This window comes from Podarcis cretensis (genome assembly GCF_951804945.1).
Source record: "Podarcis cretensis genome assembly, chromosome: 1".
Lineage (NCBI taxonomy): Eukaryota > Metazoa > Chordata > Lepidosauria > Squamata > Lacertidae > Podarcis > Podarcis cretensis.
In genome coordinates, this window is record NC_137170.1 from 121,490,692 (window position 1) to 121,511,934 (window position 21,243).

At 41.9% G+C, this 21,243-nt stretch overlaps 1 protein-coding gene across 1 annotated transcript in view; it reads right to left on the reverse strand.

The window, feature by feature from the left end:
- Nucleotides 1-5,766: 5,766 nt before the first annotated feature.
- Nucleotides 5,767-21,243, reverse strand: part of UBR3 (ubiquitin protein ligase E3 component n-recognin 3) — a 92,269-nt gene continuing 76,792 nt past the window's right edge. Inside the window, 9 exon segments of the mRNA XM_079983763.1 lie at nt 5,767-8,502; nt 9,279-9,418; nt 11,032-11,241; nt 11,766-11,942; nt 12,709-12,834; nt 13,043-13,150; nt 15,180-15,304; nt 18,593-18,693; nt 20,550-20,658. Of these exon segments, the coding sequence (XP_079839889.1) occupies nt 8,385-8,502; nt 9,279-9,418; nt 11,032-11,241; nt 11,766-11,942; nt 12,709-12,834; nt 13,043-13,150; nt 15,180-15,304; nt 18,593-18,693; nt 20,550-20,658 (1,214 nt within the window). The 3' untranslated portion in view covers nt 5,767-8,384.

A 21,243-nucleotide genomic window follows, 5' to 3' on the forward strand; every position in this document is an offset into this window, starting at 1 on the left:
GCTGAGGATGTTGCAGTGGCTCAGCAATTGTACTCTTAGCACTCATTAACCTCCATGGCAGTTTACAGGAATAGGTTATCTGATGGCAGCACTTAATTGAAAAGGTCTTTCCTTCGATTTATCTATGTGAACATGAGGCACCTGTTGCAAGCTAGGGAAGACAGTACTTTGCGAATAACTGAAGACATGGAGCTGTTTCTCCTCTCAGAGCCAGAGGGGTTATTTCCATGAAACTTATCTGCACATTGAAAGCACACTTTTACCATTGTCAGCAGTCACGGCTTCCCCCAAAGTATCATGGGGGAGGTAGCTTGTTGTGGGTGCTGAGAGAAGTTAGGAGACCCCTTTCCCCCTCATGGAATCATAGAATTGTAGAATTGGAAGGGACCCTGAGAGTCATCTAGCCCAACCCTCTCCAATGCAGGAATCTCAGCTAGGTCATCTATGACAGAATGCCATCCAACCTCTGCTTAAAAACCTCCAAGGAAAGAGAGCCTGTTCCACTGTTGAGCACCTCTTACGGTCAGAAAAGTCTTCATGACATTGAGTCGGAATCTCCTTTCTTGTAACTTGAAGTCCTACCCTGCAGAGCAGGAGAAAACAGGTTTGCTCCATCTTCCATGTGACAGTCCATTAAATATTTGAAGATGGTGGTCATATCTCCTCTCCTCTTTTCCAGGCTAAATATACCCAACTCCTTCAACCATTCATCATAATGTTTTCCCTCACCAGAGCTACAATTCCTAGAGCCCCCTAGAAAGAGGGATTGTTAAACTTCTCTGAAAATTGTAGCTCTGTGAGGGGAATAGGGGTCTTCTAACAACTCTCAGTGCCCTTAGCAAAGGCCAGGATTCTTTGGGAACAGCTATGCCTGTTTAAAGTGGTATAAAGGTAAAGGTAAAGGTACCCCTGCCCATACGGGCCAGTCTTGACAGACTCTGGGGTTGTGCGCCCATCTCACTTAAGAGGCCAGGGGCCAGCGCTGTCCGGAGACACTTCCGGGTCACGTGGCCAGCGTGACATCGCTGCTCTGGCGAGCCAGAGCCGCACACGGAAACGCCGTTTACCTTCCCGCTGGTAAGCGGTCCCTATTTATCAACTTGCACCCGGAGGTGCTTTCGAACTGCTAGGTTGGCAGGTGCTGGGACCGAGCAGCGGGAGCGCACCCCGCCGCAGGGATTCGAACCGCCGACCTTTCGATCGGCAAGCCCTAGGCGCTGAGGCTTTAACCCACAGCGCCACCTGCGTCCCTTTAAAGTGGTATACTGCTGTTTTAAAGGCATAGTGGGGACTTTGGTTGAGAATGTTGCATAAAAAGAAACATCGACGCATCTCGCGCCCCTTTTTGTTCCAGAATCATGTCTCTCAGCCGTACGGAAGTTACACGCAGAACTTGGCGCTCTGAAACAGCGCATGAAATGCACACTCACCTCACCCAAATCAGCAAGGATGGCTGTATAGTAAAGGTAAAGGTAAAGGGACCCCTGACCATTAGGTCTAGTCATGACTGACTCTGGGGTTGCAGCGCTCATCTCACTTTATTGGCCGAGGGAGCCGGCGTACAGCTTCCGGGTCATGTGGCCAGCATGACTAAGCCGCTTCTGGCGAACCAGAGCAGCACACGGAAACGCCGTTTACCTTCCCGCCGGAGTGATACCTATTTATCTACTTGCACTTTGGCGTTCTTTCGAACTGCTAGGTTGGCAGGAGCAGGGACCGAGCAACGGGAGCTCACCCCGTCGCGGGGATTCGAACCGCCAATCTTCCAATTGGCAAGTTCTAGGCTCTGTGGTTTAACCCACAGCACCACTCGTGTCCTGGCTGTATAGTAAGGGGGTGGGAAAAAAAAAGTTTTGGTACGGGATTCATTCCCTCCATTGAGGGGAAGACCAGGCAGAGCAATAGCTGTGGACTCTTAGCTTTGTAGAGAAGCAGCCCAGCCGCACGAGGGTCAGAGGTTTCCGCACAGCTCCATCCTTCCTGGAAAGGAAGATACCATCATAGTTCAAGGACATACCCCATCCAGGCCAAATCACCACAGAGGGCCTGAGCATGGGTCTCCAGAGCCTGATAAAGAGGGCCTGGAGAGCTTCATTTCACCTCTGGGCCTGAGGCTCCCCACATCTGCTGCAAGGTGTGGAAATGGTGGAAAATGCACAGCTGGACCTTGATGAGAGGAAGAGGCAGTGTCAGTGAGCAAAGAAGGCCCAGTTTCTCCTCCTTTCAGGCCTCTTGCTGTATGATAATGACATACACTCCAACGTACCTCTGATGAACATAGGGACCCCCTGCTCAACAACAACAATTTTACTATTTATACCCCAACCATGTGACTGGATTGCCCCAGCCACTCTGGGCAGCTTCCAACATATGTAAAAACATTAATATATATATATTAATTACACACACACAGCTTCCCTATTATACAGGGCGACCTTCAGATGTCTTCTAAAGGTTACACAGTGGTACCTCAGGTTAAGTACTTAATTCGTTCCGGAGGTCCGTTCTTAACCTGAAACTGTTCTTAACCTGAGGTACCACTTTAGCTAATGGGGCCTCCTGCTGCCGCCGCGCTGCCAGAGCACGATTTCTGTTCTCATCCTGAAGCAAAGTTCTTAACCCGAGGTACTATTTCTGGGTTAGCGGAGTCTGTAACATGAAGCGTATGTAACCTGAAGCATATTTAACCCGAGGTACCACTGTAGTTACTTATCTCCTTGGCTTGAGGGTTAGAGAACGCCATACCCTCCAACATTTCTCCGATGAAAATAGGGAAGCAAAAGGACACTCCCGGTTCAAATCAGAAACCTGGATGGCTTCTGTAAATCCTGGACTGTCCCTGGAAAATAGGGACACTTACGGAGGGTCTGTAATGGGAGCATTCCTCAGCTTGCCTTCTCTTCGGCTGAGGCCTAGGAGCTGGCTGGGGTTCCAGTATGGTGGGAGCTATAAACAGGCTTCTTTCCCATCTCTGTAGTGTCTTCCTGAGCCCAGGACATGATGGAAGGAGGGAGATAGTGATCACACCGATTCAATTGATGGGTTGATTTGTTTCCCCCCTTGGTTAATTTGTTTATTCTGTACTTATGGAAGTATCTCCCATCTCCCTCACCCGTCCCTCAAGTAGCAAGAGTACCCATAGCTACCGACAGAGCAAATGCAGAGATATTTTAAGAGGCAGAATTTAACACCTCCGGAATTTATTAGGAACAAATGAGGTGTGTTGGGAGACACCGGACTGAACCGGCAGGTGCTGTTGTTACAAGGTGACTTATGTATTAGAATTATTCTGAGATACCCAAGAATATTCAGTCGGGGTGGGCAGTTCATGTTCGTCAATACAACCCGTTCCAATAACTTACTTAGTGTTCAAGTCCATATGTGATGCTCAGAGGACTCAGAAAGGTAAATCACCTAAATTGGGCTAGCTTTCTCCTGTTTAATGTTGCCATGACAACCGCTCTTTGGTATTCAGGACTGCAGCGTGTCTGTTCCTGTTGTATTTTTGGCACACACACACACACACACAGAGTAGCAAACTGAACAACTAACTGATATGCAGAGTTGGAAGAGTTAAGGGCACAATATCAACAAAAAGCCATTTGTAGAACATAAACAAGAGCTCATACATATAAATTACCCCTACCACCCTTTTTGTCTGCAAATTTGCCTCGTTCGGTATTGATTTTGGTCACAAAATCCTGCATGTATTTCCTAACCTTTGCTGCAGCGCTTCAAGGTATGCAAATTGTTAAAACCACTTCTTCACTCGGTTGACGGGAGAAAGTATAGTGCCGATTTCTCACCTTCCACCTGCTTTTGTGTTTGTCTAAGCTACTCTGGCTTGAAGTGTCTGGAAGGTCATTACGATGACATTATACCCAGGCACAAATATTTGTGTTATTTTTAGCATCTGATCCCAGGAAGTTGTGATCTGACTTGTTTCTTGTAGCAAGTGACTTTACACATACTACTTCGAGGCTTGAAAAATGACAAGTGCAGACTTATTAGAAAGACTCACAATTAAGTCATTTCTGCGTGTAACAAGCTAGGAAGGAATTATGTACAGGTTAAATTCTAAGGAAATCTGACAAAGACTGAGGCTTTGGCCAGATTTTAGGGTAAGGTATGCCACAATTAATGGAATCCATGAAGATCCCTTTTCTGTCAATCTTCCAACCTCCATGCCTCTCTAAATCTGGCCATTGGGACTCCACTCAGGTCACACCCTCTGTACAGGCCTTTGCACCTTCCGTGCATTGCACCTTCCGTGTGTTTTTGCCTGGCTGGAATGTGTGCTTGAACTCAGATAATGCTGCTTGATAATAATAATAATAATAATAATAATTTATTTTATTTATACCCTGCCCTCCTCAGCCAAGGCCGGGCTCAGGGCGGCTAACAAGCAATAATAAAAATAAGTTGAATGAATGCAACTTAAAAAATTAAAATACAACATTAAAATATTGAAATGTAGCCTCATCACAGGAGGAGAAAGGAAAAGAAAAGAGGGGGAGGGAATCAAATTGGCTCCAAGCCAAAGGCCAGGCGGAACAACTGTCTTACAGGCCCTGCAGAAAGAAATCAGATCCTGCAGGGCCCTGGTCTCATGAGGCAGAGCGTTCCACCAGGCTGGAGCCAGTGTTGAAAAGGCCCTGGCTCTGGTTGAAGCTAATCTAACTTCCTTAGGGCCCGGGACCACTAGGGTGCTGCTATTTATGGACATTGAGGCTCTCCATGGGGCATACTAGGAGAGGCGGTCCCGTATGTACGAGGGTCCTAGGCTGTGAAGGAGGGCGATAGCATGGATGGCGGATGCAGAGGGGCGTGTGTTAAAACTAGCCTTTCGCTGGGTGAACCACTTTTGCTTCCGGATCCACTCATCACTGGCATGATGTCATGGACTGGTTGGTCACAGAGGAATAGTGAGAGGCACCAGCTGGGGAACCCCCAGGGGACGAAGGCTCAGAGACCCAGGGGTTGGTGGTGACACAACGGTGAGCGGTAAGAGGAAGATTGGGAAGAGGTGGTGTCAGAAGCTGAAGAGGTCACGGGGCTTTGTGAGCAGAGAGAGTCTGTGGCAGAGAGAAGTCCAGAATCAGCAGTAGAGGCGGAAACAGGAGAGGAGGGAGGCCAAGAAGCAGAGATGAGCCAGTGTGGTGTAGTGATTAAGAGCGGTAGACTTATAATCTGAGGAACCGGGTTTGCGTCTGCGCTCCTCCACATGCAGCTGTTGGGTGACCTTGGGCCAGTCACACTTCTCTGAAGTCTCTCAGCCCCACTCACCTCACAGAGTGTTTGTTGTGGGAGAGGAAGGGAAAGGAGAATGTTAGGTGCTTTGAGACTCCTTTGGGTAGTGATAAAGTGGGATATCAACTCCAAACTCTTCTTCTTCCGGTTGGTTAAAGAAGCCAGGGTGTCTGCCCTCCTGCGGCAACCAGCTCCACTCCCCCTGGAGAACCAGGGCAGTGCACAGACTTGCCGTTTACCTTCCCACCGGAGCGGTACCTATTTATCTACTTGCACTTTGACGTGCTTTCAAACTGCTAGGTTGGCAGTAGCAGGGACCGAGCAACAGGAGCTCACCCCGTCGCGGGGATTCGAACCGCTGACCTTCTGATCAGCAACTCCTAGGCTCTGTGGTTTAACCCACAGTGCCACCCGCATCCCCCTTCCTTAACTGAATGCAAAACACATGTTTGGTGCTTTTTCATGTAAACTTAATATCATAATATAATACAACAAAAGGAGCCCATGCACACATAATGACAGTAGACTTTTTATTAACATATTTTACAATGTTGATTACGGTATTTTTAGTTTTGCATTTTGATGTGTCAAAGACTGATTCTGTTTCCACAGTAATGTACTGTACTTAAAATGATCGTTCATACAAGATACCACACCAGTACGTCGGAGGAATAGCAGCAGAAGCAGCAGCACACACACACGCACACACACACCCATTCTAGTTGGACCTGTTATTTTTCAAAGTAAGCTTTACAAAGCAGGTTTTCAAAAAGTTATAGGAGTAATCAAAGTTCTAGTTCAGCAGCATGCAAGTATATTTCAAGTAGGATTTCCAAACAAGTGCCTTTTCTTTTTCTTAAAAACTGACCAGTGACTAATTCACCAGTATAAAAATGAACGCCATGAAATCCGAAGATTTTAAGGTTAAGGCTAATAATTTTACTTCACACTCATATACACAATCATAAAACATTCCATTTTAAATAGCACATCTCATTCAGTTTCTGGAGGTTCTTGTTTCCTTTGACATCATCTCTTGTGAAGTTTCAAACCACACAGAGCAAATCCAAGACTCCTGTAATCGCGTTATGCTGGGAAATGTCAGCAGCTTTTCTGCCTGTCCGCTGTGCTTACAAAATGGCTGGGTACTCATAAATGAGCAATGCAAAAATATTATAGGCAGAATATACGATACAATATTAAAAATGTAGCAATGTTTTGGAAAAGACCCTATTTCAGTTGGTAAATGAAATGCAGGCTCCTAGGTAGAACCCAAATATGTTTGCGTGTGCTTATATATAAATATTCACATGGATAAATTTATATAAATAAAACAGCAAACAATTGCTATGTGTTTTTCTTAAGGTTTTGTAAAAACTTGGTGGCCTATAAGGCTCATCTTGTGAACATCCCCACTTCCATATTATTATTTCCTATCCGAATTTCAGCAGCTGATTTCCTATCAGATGTTTGAAAAGAGAGCAGCTTTCAACTGAATACATGGTTATATGGCTACAACTCTTTCCTTTTTTTTTTAATGGTAGTTTACATATATAAACTTCACTTTACAGAAAAAAGCTATGTTAAGTCAAAGGATGCAAGTGTCAGAAATGACCAACAGAAGTTAGAAAGAGTCCAACAGCTGTTTGAGTATTATGTGAAAAAGACGAAAAAGGTTTTGGCAGCAAGATAGTATCCATCTGTTTTTTCCCTGCCTGGTTAAGTGTGGTATGTGGTGTGTTCCCCACCCATCTTTCCGCAATGATGCCCATTCTTGTGGATTTCAAAGCCATCTAAATAAATATAAGTGTCCTACGGTCCACTATGAGTGGAAGCACATATAAATATATATATATATATATATCTCCAGCTTGAAGGACAGCCGCACATGGGATTCTCCTCTGTGATCCAGTATGATGATCAGCTGTTTCTTTGAGAGGAGGGCTCAATTCAAGCTGCTCCTTGATTTCCCCTCCCCCTTCCATTGCAAGCAACTGGATTCTCATGGATTTCCGCTTTTTAAAAAGGGTTCTCTGTGTACAGCCTTGACTGCTCCATGCAGACTGGAGGATAGTTGTTACATATGCCCCAACCCCCATTCAGAGGAGGTGCAATTCTTTTTAACCACTGCCACCTCACAATTTAACTCCCCTACCAAATTCCCCTATTAAGGGAAGTCAAGCAGAAAGGGCAGTGCTTGCTCTATGAATATAATACAAAGATGCTTCTTGAAACTCATTGGAAAGTCCTCAAATTACGCTTCACTTGCAGGGAACCCAGCAGGTCTTTCGCCTTCCACTTACTGAAACCTACGGCTAGGTGGGAACGAGACAGCCATGATATGCTCGGCTGGGATTGTGATCTACTATTTGGGGGCATCTTACAAAAGTCGTATGTACACAGACCATAAAATGGATGCGTTAGTAGTTACCAGTAAATAAAGCTAACTGAAATGGCAGAGACAGAATACTGTATATGTACTGTATTACATTAAGAGCAGCAAGCTAACTATTTTACAGCTAATTTCACTAATCTCTCTGGAGTATATCTATGAAATTCCTGAGAATGAGTAAGGTTTTCAGTATTGCCTGAAGCTTCTTTCCATAGCTTCGCGGCAGTAAGTGAAATATTCTCTAAAAATCCTTTAGACCAATTTCTATACAATTTCACAAATCAGAAGTGTTACAGCTCTTGTATGCTTACAAATACATTATCAATCAAAATCTTAAAGCAACACAAAGAAGGTTAAAGGAGAGGGGGGGAGCAGTATGTTTAGCAGGTGTGTACTACACATATACAGTGCCTCAGCATACACAACCCCAACCCGGGGCAAAACAAAACGCTCATCCGCCATTTAGTGGCATTTTTAAAGTACAATTTGTGCTTGTTTATTAGTGGATTATACAGCAACAACTATCAAATGAATTTAGATTCCGTACTCGGATTAGGAGGACTAATTGCTTTGTGTTTTTAATTACTGCACGTCTTATTACCAGGACCTGGATAACGCAGGGCTTCATACAAAGGTGCCGATTCACACCTTCCCCAGGGAAGTGACTGAACTTCCATTCACTTAAAGCTCATGCCGGTAGCGCTGATAATAAGGGTGATGTTACAGCGGGGTGGTTAGTGACCTACAAACCATTATAATGCGGCCCCCATCTTTTGTTGATGTGGTCAAAGGTGTGCGAAACCCACTGCTGTTCAAGGACTTTGTATCTTTCTTTACATATATAGAGAGGTTTGCCACGCCTGCAGGAAAGAATAAAATAAAAATTAAGATCAATAATCGGTTGAAGAGCGGGAGCCCAATGTCATTTGCTACCTTAAGCACCTGCGTTATGTGATGCAGGAGATGCCCCCAACCAGTCTTTGGGACGCTGCAAGGGCCCCTGATTGCTGCCCCTTCGGACACCCTTAAGTTACCGTATTGGCCCAAATATAAGCCGCACCCAAATATAAGCCAAACCTTTAAAAAATTTTTTTGGGGGGGGAAATAGGGGGGAAGCCACTCCCTTAAAATTCCACAGGCACTCACACCCGTTCCATTTTACCATATATCTGTTTCAGCAGCGATATTGCAAAAGCCAATTTTTGTAAGGTCACGAATTTAAACCGCAGTTTAGCTTTTCACAGTCAGAATTTTTTTTTGGGGGGGGGGGAAAGAGTGTGGCTTATATTCAGGCCAATACGGTATGCTGCCTCAAGCAGCTACAGTTAGGTTGACACTGAGAATAGCTTAAATCCTCCTTTTTCAGACAAAGGGGCATGCAGAACCACCCACGTGTGAGTTTTCTTCTTAGCAGGTGCCCTCATATTAGGCCCCCCAAGCCTATTTAACCCCCCGTTTTTTAAAAAAAGCTTGGTGATTTGACCTGGGAGCTTCTGAAGGGGAGGTGTGATATTATTATGTGAAATTATTTCCCCTGATTTGCCAAACACCTTGGTTACGAGAACAAAACAGTTCAAAAGGAGGGTAGCCCTATGTTAAAAACAGTGCAAATTATCCCGTATTTTAAAAACCTTACCTGAGATCTCTGTCTTCTTCACCATGTGCATCCAGGTAAACGGAACCCCAAAGGCAAAAGCGATGACCACGAATGATGATGATGACGGATGCGTTGATCAAGAGAAATATGCCTGTTCCAGCACCGCAATTTTGCGAGTGCTGAGGTTTTGTTTTGGGAAAGAGGGAAGAGTTCTTTGTGAATGGCTTTATAACGAATGTAATGATCTGCAGCAAAATACAGTGGACCCTCCGGATACGAATTAAATTCGTTCCAGGGGTCCGTTCGCAACCTGAAAAGTCTGTAGGCAGAGGCGATGCTTCTGCGAATGTGCGCAAAGTGCACAGAGTGCTTCTGCACTTCCGTGTTTGCCATGTTTGTAACCCGAAAGTTACATATCCAGAGTGGTACGTAACTAGCAGGTCCGCTGTATAACAAAAATGAGCTCAAAGGATTATAAAGGCTGGGGTTCACCTAATGAATCCTTACCTCTCTCGCCCTGACCTAGCCACTGTGATCCATGCGACGGTCACCTCCAGACTGGATTATTGTAACTCACTCTACGTGGGGCTGCCCTTTAGACTGACCCAGAAACTCCAGCGGGTGCAGAATGCTGCAGTGAGATTTCTTACGGGGTCCTAGCCATGGGATCGCATTCATCTGGTGCCATACCAGCAGCACTGGCTCCCAGTGGAGTACAGAATTAGGTTTAAGGTGCTGGTTTTAACCTTTAAAGCCCTATACGGCCTAGGACCCTCGTACCTATGGGACCGCCTCTCCTGGTATGTCCCACGGAGGACCTTACAGTCTCCAAACAAAAACATCTTGGAGGTCCCAGGCCACAGGGAGGTTAGACTGGCCTCGACCAGAGCCAGGGCTTTTTTGGCTGTGGCCCCGATCTGGTGGAACGCTCTGTCACAAGAGACTAGGGCCCTGCGGGACTTGACATCTTTCCGCAGGGCCTGCAAGACAGAGCTGTTCCACCAGGCCTTTGGCCAAGGCACAGTCTGACCCCCTCCTTTGGTAATCCTCATAGAACTCTAGCCCAATGGTTGCCATTAATTTGATTCTGAATTGATTTTAGAATGAACTGATTTTAGAATGTATTTCAATTAAGTGATTGTGATTTTATGTAAATTGTGCTACTTTTACTGTTGTTAGCCGCTCTGAGCCCGGCTTCAACTGGGGAGGGCTCGATATAAATAATTTATTATTATTATTATTATTATTATTATTATTATTATTATTATTATTATCAGCAGCAGCAGAAGCTCACACATGGACTTCCTTCCGCTTGTGCAATGTGGGTTTCCACCCTTTCTTCCCCTACTAGTCCCTTAAAATTGGCTCTGGTGGGATTGGGAGAACCCTCAAAATGGGGGGACAAATGGGGGATAATTCCATCTGGCAAGCTGAAATGCTTCTCTTTTTGGAACAACCGACATAGTGCAACATTTCATTCCTCCCATAGCTTTCCCCTGGGTCCACAGTCCTCTCTACTCAAGTTTCTGCATGGCCAGGGGTGCTTCATTCATTTCAGTGGGTACGGCAGTTCTGCACAGAGCCACACATAGAAAAAACTCTTCTCTTATACAATCTATAGGACACAACCACTAATATGAATGGGGAAACCTTGCAAGAGGCATTCCGTGTGCACTCTAGGCCATCTGCAAGAGATCCCAGGATCACAAAAACCAAGTGGCAGCATTATTAGGCGTGCTTCCTTTCCAAATCGCTTTTGGGAAACAGGTAATGCTTATTACTAGTTTCTTACCAAGACACATTCACAGTAGCTCTGTTGCTTGCAGCAAAGTCCTTTCAAACACACAAAAGTGCCACAGACTAGACAAACGGCGGGGTCTTTAGGAACTTTGGAACAGACTGAACAACTTTTTCTGTGATAGTATTGGAAAATGGTATTATAATTTTCAGGCAGTTGTAGGAGACGTGGCAAGTCCCATTTAGCTTCTTGTATAAGTAAAATCTGGAAGAGATAATGGGGAAATGTGAAAATGTTTCTCCAGAAGTACAGAAGTTAAATTTCATAAATCTTAGTTTTCCAAAAAGTTCCCAGATAAGCAAAACCTTAAGAGAAACTGAAGGGCAAACACACCAATTCTCAGAATTATAATACATCAGAGAGATTACAATATTATCTCTGCAAACCTTTCAGTTTCTGAAATCACTCTTTCAGTTTCCTGTAGCTCCATCTGTAATAATGCCCTTCTATTTCTTTCCAGAAAATGTTTATGCTAAGTTATTCTTTTTGCTTATGGTGGCCATTTCCAATTCAATTAAAATGATTTATTTAAACCATCTATAAAGTTGATTAGCTTCTAGAGAACAATTTGGCAGTACAGTCCGATCAAAAATTTGCTAAAAAGGAAGCTGCTGTGTTGCTACTTTGTAACAAATAATTTTAAAAAATGATTTTTAAATAGGGTTAAATTTGAAAGTGAAAGCAGAGTACCGTATTAAGCCGCAGCAATTTTTATTTATTTCACCTACCTTTACTTGGGTTGGGTGCTTGCCTGCAAATGAAACCAATTCTGAGCACCATTGGGATATTATGTCAAAGGCTGGCACAGGCCAGTCAAGACAAGAGGCACTGGAGAACTCTGATGACTGGAAAGATGGCGGTAATAAACCCAGGCAGTTAGCAAGCACGGTAAATTCTTCGTCTTCCTGTTAAACATAAAAGGAAGAAGAGCCAGATGTGTCAGATACAGTGGTACCTCGGGTTAAGTACTTAATTCGTTCCGGAGGTCCATTCTTAACCTGAAACTGTTCTTAACCTGAAGCACCACTTTAGCTAATGGGACCTCCTGCTGCTGCTGCACCACCGGAGCCCAATTTCTGTTCTTATCCTGAAGCAAAGTTCTTAACCTGAAGCACTATTTCTGGGTTAGCAGAGTACGTAACCTGAAGCGTATGTAACCTGAAGTGTATGTAACCCGAGGTACCACTGTATTAAAAAAAAAAAAGGAAGCCCAAAGAACAATGCTGTCAGCTTGAGCGCATAAATTCAACTTCATCAGTGGTGTCAAAACTTTTTTCAAAGAGGGCCAGATTTGATGAAGTGAAGTGCCGTGAGGGCCAACCAAAGTTGTTGACCTTTTTTAGGATTGAAGTTGTTCACCTTTTATAAGGATTTTTAGGATTGTTGAGTGTTTTTGAGGATTTAATGAATAAACCGACCGGTGGACTGCATTAGGCCCCTGAAGAAGACTTTGGACATGCCTGAACTTCATGATACAAATTCATACTGTGCCATTATGATAAATACACACACACACACACACACAAACACGATCAAGTTTAATCTTGCATCTTGGAAATATCGTCAGTATTTTCTCTATACAAGCGCATTTCCTAGATAACGCAGGATGCTTTGTTAGAGTGACGTCAAAGATTATTAGAACAGATTAAATGAACCAGTTTTTCATAGTACCTGACAGCTAGGTAGCTCTGCTCCAAAGAGATGGTGCTGAAGAAGGCTGGTAATCCTGAGGAAAGGCAGACAGAACTGCTGCAAATAAGTCTCTATGGAGTGTGGGCACCAAGCGCTTGTGCTGTCCTAAATTAGAGTTTTGAAAAAGAAGAAGAAAATCCGGATTGATTTAACTCCTGAAGAATCAACGGCGCTCTTTGGTAATTCTATCGATAGTTTGCAAACTTAGTAGTGCTACGAATGGTTTGCAAACTAATGCTGATTTCACCCTCATGTATTTAGTAACCGTCAAATGGAGCTACGGTTGACAAACCAAAAAATATATAAACCGTACCATGGCTAGGTCTTCAGTTTCCTCTTGCTCATAGATCTTCCCATTATAGAGTTCACTGATCACGTGACTCAGTAATACTTCCCAAGACTTTTTTGCATTTGACATACTCTGTGATTAAGAAGAAATTTATTAGACAATTAGGAAAATAAGCAAATGCTGTCACTCCAATCCAACAATAGTTCAAATACATGTACGAAATCCCATGTAAATATGGGTTTCCATATTCTGGTATTATTATTATTATTATTATTATTATTATTATTATTATTATTGAAAATGAATATAAAACAGTATAAAAAAGGGAATTATAAAACAGTACAAGGGAATATACTAAAGCAGCTTAGCAAGTGATTTAGAGAACTATACTTCCTTAATATATTGCTGTTATAAACATTTAAAGCCAAACCAGATACTTCTAATTTGCTATAACCCTACCTTTTCAGATAGTACATGTCTTTCAGAAGGGCATGAAATAAATTCCTATCCCTAAAATTCCTAACTGGGTTATTTAGCATACCCATTTGCAAAAAGTTTGTTTAATTGCCTTAGTTACCATACTCCAGGATATTTCCATCATAAAACCAACACTGGCCATTTACCCTGTTATTTAACTTTTTCAAGGCGTCCAATGCCACCTCATTTCCATCTTAACACAGTTTTTCCTTTAGGTTACAGTGAAAGTTGTTTTACATATCTTTATTCCATTTTTCTCTAAGGTAAGGCTTTCCTTGAGAATGCTCTTTAAGAGATCAAAAACTCAATAAAGATTATCTTTAATAATAATAATAATAATTCTGCATTTAATAAGATTTTAGAATAATACAATAGATTGGATGTTATCCAAGGTAAATAAAAGCAGGCTATTATTTATCAAATTGACTGTGAAAGAACACAGTGGCTGTAGTTGTATCAACGTCAATTTTACTGTATCTAGTATATAACAACAGAGATGTCTATCTCATTTAGAGAAACAAACTGTGGACATGACACAGAAGTGACTTGGGTTTCATGACATTCTGACAGCTTCTGTAATGTAAAACCTGCAGTAATAATAGTACATGATGTAGTAGTCATAGAAGTTGCGGCAGTAGATTAGTGCTGAAGGCTACATATCACAGCCCAATGCCCTAATTTTTGGTGATGCCAGAATCGGGCAAGCATAGAGTTCTGATGATGCAGATGCAAAGAGCTTTTCATGCATCCTGCTTGTGCCATTTCTTCTCATTAGGGTGAGAAGGATTGGAACAAAAGGAGACAAGCACAATCCCTTTGGATCTGTGAAAAGACCAGTTAACTTTAGGAATAAAGGAAAGGGCAATTCTAAACACTGTTTCTCATTGACCACTGTTGATAGTTCCATGTTGACTCAAAGGGTATCAAATTCTGAGTTCCTATATGGGTGGATGGAATCCTCAACCAGAAATGTTATTTTGAGGGTCAGATCCCCAATCAAAGAAGACGCTCAAGGATACATATAGTCAGATGTTGAAAAACAGATTTGCCCCACTCTCCAAAGACCCATTGTAGAGGCCTCTGGAGAAAGTTCCAAAATGGAGTTAACTTCTGCTCTCTTCAAGTTAAAATGATCCAAATGAGGGCAAATTGTCTAATTCTTAATCCTCAATGTTCTACCTGGATAATCAAGACTATGTAAAAAACAAAACAAAACAACAACCCAGGAGCAGGGGAAAGGCCAAAGGGCTAAACTTTGTATTGGATATGCCTTGTAAATCATCATAAAGCACCACTGTTGGTTCAATAACTTGCTAAGATTGGTCTCCACAGTGCTCTGCATGTTTGTCATGGTGGTGAAGTCAGGCAGAGGCAAACCTGTTCTCAAAATACCTGGTTAGCTATCTCAGGCAGAGGAAACCTGACACTTAATATGCTTTGCTGGAAAACATTTCAAAAACTCATCACCACCAAAGCAGGTCTGGGATGGTGAGGAGCTCTTTGTCCTGGTAGACTGACACTGTCTTTCAATCGAGATGTAAAAAATCTGAACACTTGGGAGAAAATGCAGTATAAAGGTTGCACAGATCTGTATTCCAAAGAGACTAACAGGGCTTAAATGTGCTCAGCTGGATATAGAGTTGCATCATTAGCAGTCTACTTAGCTTTTCATAAACCAACACACCTTTTTCAGAGCTCCTGAGTTCATCCACGTCATCCTGTCTTCAGCACTGCATTTAACCGAAAGTGCGACAAGAGCTTGTATATACAACAATGTGAAGAGCACCTTTATGATACAAGTAAAGTGTTCTACAAAAGTATGAAAACAGACAATGTCAGTCAAGCATTCTAAATTAGATCTCAATTTTGTATACAACAATTCTACACTCTACAAATTTGTATTTTCCCCCCAAAGGAGCCATCCAAAACTTGAAACGCATCAAGTTATATTTTGTAAGGAGCTAAACATACACCAATACATTAAAACCTAAAAGATGCAAGTATTACATTTATCCCTGCTGGTCTGAATCAGTGTTTTATTGCAGCTGTAATGGTTCATTTTATTTATTTTTATGTGTGGTTTTATTGCTTTGTTTTTACTGATGTTAGGTTTCGGACTGTGAGCCACTTTGAGCAAACTGAATAAGATGGGATTTAAATGAATATGTACATTTTCAGAAATGATAGCTTCTGCACTGGACAATTTAACAGGTCTCAAAACAACTATCAAAATCAGGAGGTCATGTTTAGAGAAAGAAAATGAAAACAAGGCCTTCCACTGTAAACCAGTTATCAGCTTTAACTGGAGCACTTAACAATGTGCGCAAACCGAGATTAATGCAACAATATTTAAAATAAATTGAACAAGGATTTTCTTTTCCTTATCAGGAGTGTTGATAGTACATGCAATAGGAATGCAAGTAAAATGCAATAGGAAACAAGAATAATAATTTGGGGCTAGCATTTACTGCAGTGGTACAGCTCTACAAACAACCTTGTAGAGAAATGGTCTTTTGCAATATATCCCTCAGGAACTCCACAAACTTTACCAATGCTCTGAAGGCTTTCACTTTCAGCTAAAGCCACTTTTTACAAATCAGCATATCCTGCCTGCCTGCCATTAAATGCCACATTAAATGTCATCTGCAGAAAGGCTACAGCTTCGGGAAAGCAGTTTGCCTAGTAAGCAAAACAGGTGAAAAAACGGCTATTTCACAGTTAATCTGGAAATTGACTGCCAATATTCCACTAAAGCTTTATTTGCTCCCCCAAAGAGAAAAAAGAAGAATGAAAGCCAGCAACTTCAGAACAACTCAGGGAACTGGTACGTTTCCGTTTCTGCAATTGAAAGTAAACACAATGGGCGAACATGGACCAGAACTGCTTAACGGTGCCACATCTGCACACAGAACCACATTCAGAGAACAGGTGCTTTTATTTGTAACAGTTGGGTGACTGCATACAATTGTGACTGACTGGCCACTTGATGTTTTTAAGAGTGCTTATTCCTGTACTTTACACTTTAATGTTAGCCATCAATAAATTAGTCTGATCTCCAGGCTGCACACAATTAATGAATCACAACCACCCTCTCTTAAGCTCAGCACACACATGTTTCTTCATCCCCTCTCAAAGATCCCGTCTTCTAAAATGTCTCATGCTCCTACAAATCCTTTCGAATGTGTCAAAAATATTTCTTACCCCTGGGATGCACAGCTGAACTCCCAAGTAAAGCCTTACTGGTCTTACTAAATGCTGAACAGAGCCACGTGGCAACTGCTATGTTCTTTAAAATTACTTCCCTGGCGGTGGTACATGCTGAAAAGGCAGTGGCTTTCTCTTCTACACAGGTCCAAAGCAGACATCATGCTGACTCCAGGTTAACCATAATTAATTTAGAAGTTAGCTTTGGGAACATGGCAGTTCAATGGGCAGCAAATATCATTATCAAGTTTAACCAGCACCACCACACAAAAATCTCTTTTTTACATTTTAAACATGCACCCATTTCCCCCATCTTAATATTCTGAACAAAATTCAGCCAACTAAATATCTTCAACACTGTGCTTAATTCCTTAGGTCACACGAAATGTGTATACAACAAAGAAAACTTATAGCCTCTTTCTCTTTGAGCCCTCCATGTATAAAACGATGGAACTATTGACTGCACTGACCTCTAACATGATGTTCTTCTACAATCAAAGGCTTAATTTGTGTTTTCTCTTTAGAGGTGGACTCGGATCAAATTTTCCTTTCAGAATGAACAGCCTGAATGGTGTAATGGCATTTACTTTGCTTTAATCAATGCCGGATTGAAAAAAGATAGCCAAGGCCATTCAACAGTTAATAAGTTAGTTAACAAAATTCCCATGGCCTTTCTTGAAGGACAGGAGATGCTATTAGGACACTGCTTATTAAATGCTAATTTTCTCAGAGAATACCATGTAGGTATTTTTAAACAAAAAGGAGCTTTGTTCAAATAACCACCTGACAGACTACATTCCAAAAAAAGGGAAGGGTATAAAACCACCCAAGAAATATCAATCAGATGTGCCTTCCAGGACTAGCAACAGACCTATGTTGTACTTGTAATAGTTAAAATTGGCTTTGCTGCCACATATAAAATGTGCTATTAGGCGCACATTAAAGTACGAAAGATTCTTTCTGTCTGTACCTTGCCAATAAATTCTTTAAGCAGCTAAAGACAACCTGTGATTCTCTTCCGATTTAAGACACAGTTCTGTTAGAAGGCCCAAACAAATGCTTTCTTGGGAATTTTATTTACAAAAGTGCAGCTATATATGAAAAGGCTGCTTTCATGGATGATTATACCTTTATATGGAACGTCCCTGATATAAAAAATATCACAGAAGAAGCCAATACCATGTCAACAAATTATAAAACCGTTAAAGAGAGGAATTCTATCCTGTAATGCCCATAGTAACACTTTTATCAAAATGTACCTGTATCACTCCCGGGAGGGGGGAGGGGGGAAGAATTGGGTTAGTATTTTCAAATAGTAAAATTAATGGTTTTAAAAACCTGACAAAATAAGCAGTGATAAATCATTTCTGCTTCAAAAGTATCTTGGGATTCCAGTAACTTATGCTCAGATTTATATATGCAGCGACCATTACAGATACTGTATTATAGCAATTATCTTTGTCGGGTGTGACACAATTGCCCCAATTTGAGCAGTTAAATTGAAACGAATTATTCTCTTTCACCCTTAGGCATTCGCAGTTCAATGTGAAATATTAAGCAGCCCCACTGCAGTAAACGAATGAAGGTCAAACGAAAGGACCCAACCTCTCTCTCTCTCTCTCTCCCCCCCATCTCAAGAAACTTAATAGTCATTCTCAGGCCTCCTGGTTTTACTGTACTGTTGTCTGATAAAGGTGAGAAGACAGGAGTCACAGATAAGCCCGTCAAACCACAACAAAAAATTCTGTTTGATGCCAACTTCTAGAGATAAGGCAAAGTCATTATTTGAGCACACACAGCAGACAAGGTTTATTTGCTGTGCTGCTTTAAAAGCCACTGACAAGGGAAACACACCGAGACTTATTATTTATGCATTTTTTTCCCAAAACATACCTTTGCGCAATGGCTGTGGCATTGTTAAAATCTGGATGAGCAAAAGGGATGAGGCATCTCTATAAAGTACTGGGACTTCTGGCTGTTCCTCACTGCAAATCCTGGAAATTATGGAAATAATTATATTTGGCACAATAACCCCATTTCCTTAGGAATTTATGCAAGTTTCTGGGAGCGATACTGTTATAGACTGTAAACATATAAGGACACACTATATTTGTGGAAAGGGACGCGGGTGGCGCTGTGGTCTAAACCACAGAGCCTAGGGCTTGCCGATCGGAAGGTTGGCAGTTCGAATCCCCACGACGGGGTGAGCTCCCATTGCTCCCGCCAACCTAGCAGTTCAAAAGCACGTCAAAGTGCAAGTAGATAAATAGGTACCACTCTGGTGGGAAGGTAAACGGCATTTCCGTGCGCTGCTCTGGTTCGCCAGAAGCGGCTTAGTCATGCTGGCCACTTGACCCGGAAGCTGTACACCAGCTCTCTTGGCCAATAAAGCGAGATGAGTGCCGCAACCCCTGAGTCATTCGCGACTGGACCTAAGGTCAGGGGTCCTTTTACCTTTATATTTGTGGAAGCAGAAGTCTCTGCTTTAAAACCAAAAATTGGGTGTTCAGATACCCATTGAAAGTTCACCTTCAAGCTTGTGGAGGGAGATAGAGAGAGCAATGGAGAATGGAGCTCACTCTTGGGTTACTTTTACATGCAAGTTCACCTGAAGTGAACATGTCTGTCTATCCAATATAGAACTAGAGATGCAATGGTGTAATGTGCAGGTCAATTATTATAAAATGTTCTGCCCAATTATTTTAGTGAATTAATAAAACTGCCCCAAGATGCTGTATTTAATTGTTGCAATCTTACTTTGCTTTTGGAAAATTCAGGACTGTTTCTGATAAATTTCAATACATTAACAAACATACAACAAGTATATTGAGTCATTTTTTATACAAATAACTTTTAAAACGTATGCTCAATTCTCAAGTGGAATAAAGTGATAGCAATAATTTTGTTTTATAGGATGCAGGTCAAATAATAATGTTTGCACAATCAAACCTTTAAATTTAAATGATTTATAGGATGCCTGGCAACATTACAAAAATAGGGAAGGCTTGCAGGAGCAAGTGAAACATCTGACTAAATATATTCATTTTGCTAGAACGGAAGAAGTGAAATGATATAAAATGCCAAGAGATAAGCTCCTTTAGTTTACGTCAAGCACCAGAGCACATTAAGCTCTTAAAATTTGCTCTGTCATTTATTAAAAGCCTAAGCAACTTGTTCACCGTGACACTGAAAACTGTCTTTTATAAAGTCTGTTTGGAATATGGAAATGAACCACCCTGCTAATCCCTTCAACGCATATGAGGAAGGCAGATAAGTGTGGCTTCCCAAAACACTGCTACAGAAGTAGTTAAGAAAAAGCAACCTAATGTAAAGTCTGATAGTGATAAAGCAAAATTATTGAAAAGAGAATCAAACTGCACCATGCTGCAGGCATAAACAATCTATAACTATAAACTGTATTATATTCCAAGATACTGACAAATTAGTTACCCGGTGTGTGTGTTTGCATGTTTTTCTCTCCCTCCCTCTCTCTCACACACTCATACTCTGAACCCCCATTGAGCATAAAGGGACTTTTCTTCTGAGCAAAATGCATAGGATTTTACTCCACAATGTAGTTTTAAAAGAGAAGAGAAAGTAAACATGAATAAATGCACGGCTTAAAAAATTAATATGGTCTCCAAATCTTTACTAGTTGAAAAAATGGATGGAATGATTGTTTGGGTATAAAAGGTCTTTGGATAGGGTAGGGGAAGTGAGCTCTGTGTTTCTAACACTGCAGCAAATTCAGTCCCTTAAAACGGTATGTTCAGCAGATAAACACTGCTCCACTTGGTGCCTCACAAGGTTAAAACGCTAGAGAGAAATTGGTCTATAGAACTGTACTTACTGCAAACTCTCATCATTCTGCATCAATTGGGTTAGTTTCTTCCATGGGTTGTAAGCAGAATCAATGCTGTAGAGTCGCATGTGCATAGCCAACACATGAAACAGCTGATCTGAATGGATAAAGGGAAACAACTAATGAGTTAATTATTTGGTTGAATGAAATTAAAATATTTCATAAGTTCTTTGCAACCGATTGTTTCATTTTCTAGATTACTGTGGCTCCTTAACTCATTACCAGCTGTTAATATTTGACAACCCAATCAGCTATAGCTGGCTTTAGCATGCACCGAGAGCCATGTAATAGATAGTGTGGTGGATTTAGAACAGGAAGACCCGAATTCATATCCTACATGAGCTACGCAATTTACTGGACGACCTCAGACAAGTCACCATCTCTTGGACTTAATGTACCTCACAGGATGCTGCAAAGATAAAAATGGGACAAGCGCTACTACGTGAGCCACCCCGAGCACTTTGGAGAAAGGGGGAGGATACAAATATAATAAATCAAAAGTTTTACATTGTAATTGCTCGAGTCACATCCATGCAAGAAAAGGAAATGAGGCTGAACCATGGTGTTCAGCAGCTTCCCAAAGGTTTCTGCAGGTGAGATACAGTGGCTTAATAAGGGCTAGGGCTATGCCTTCTCTAGAGAGCTGTCATTACACAGCAAATCACCATTTCTATATCCATTC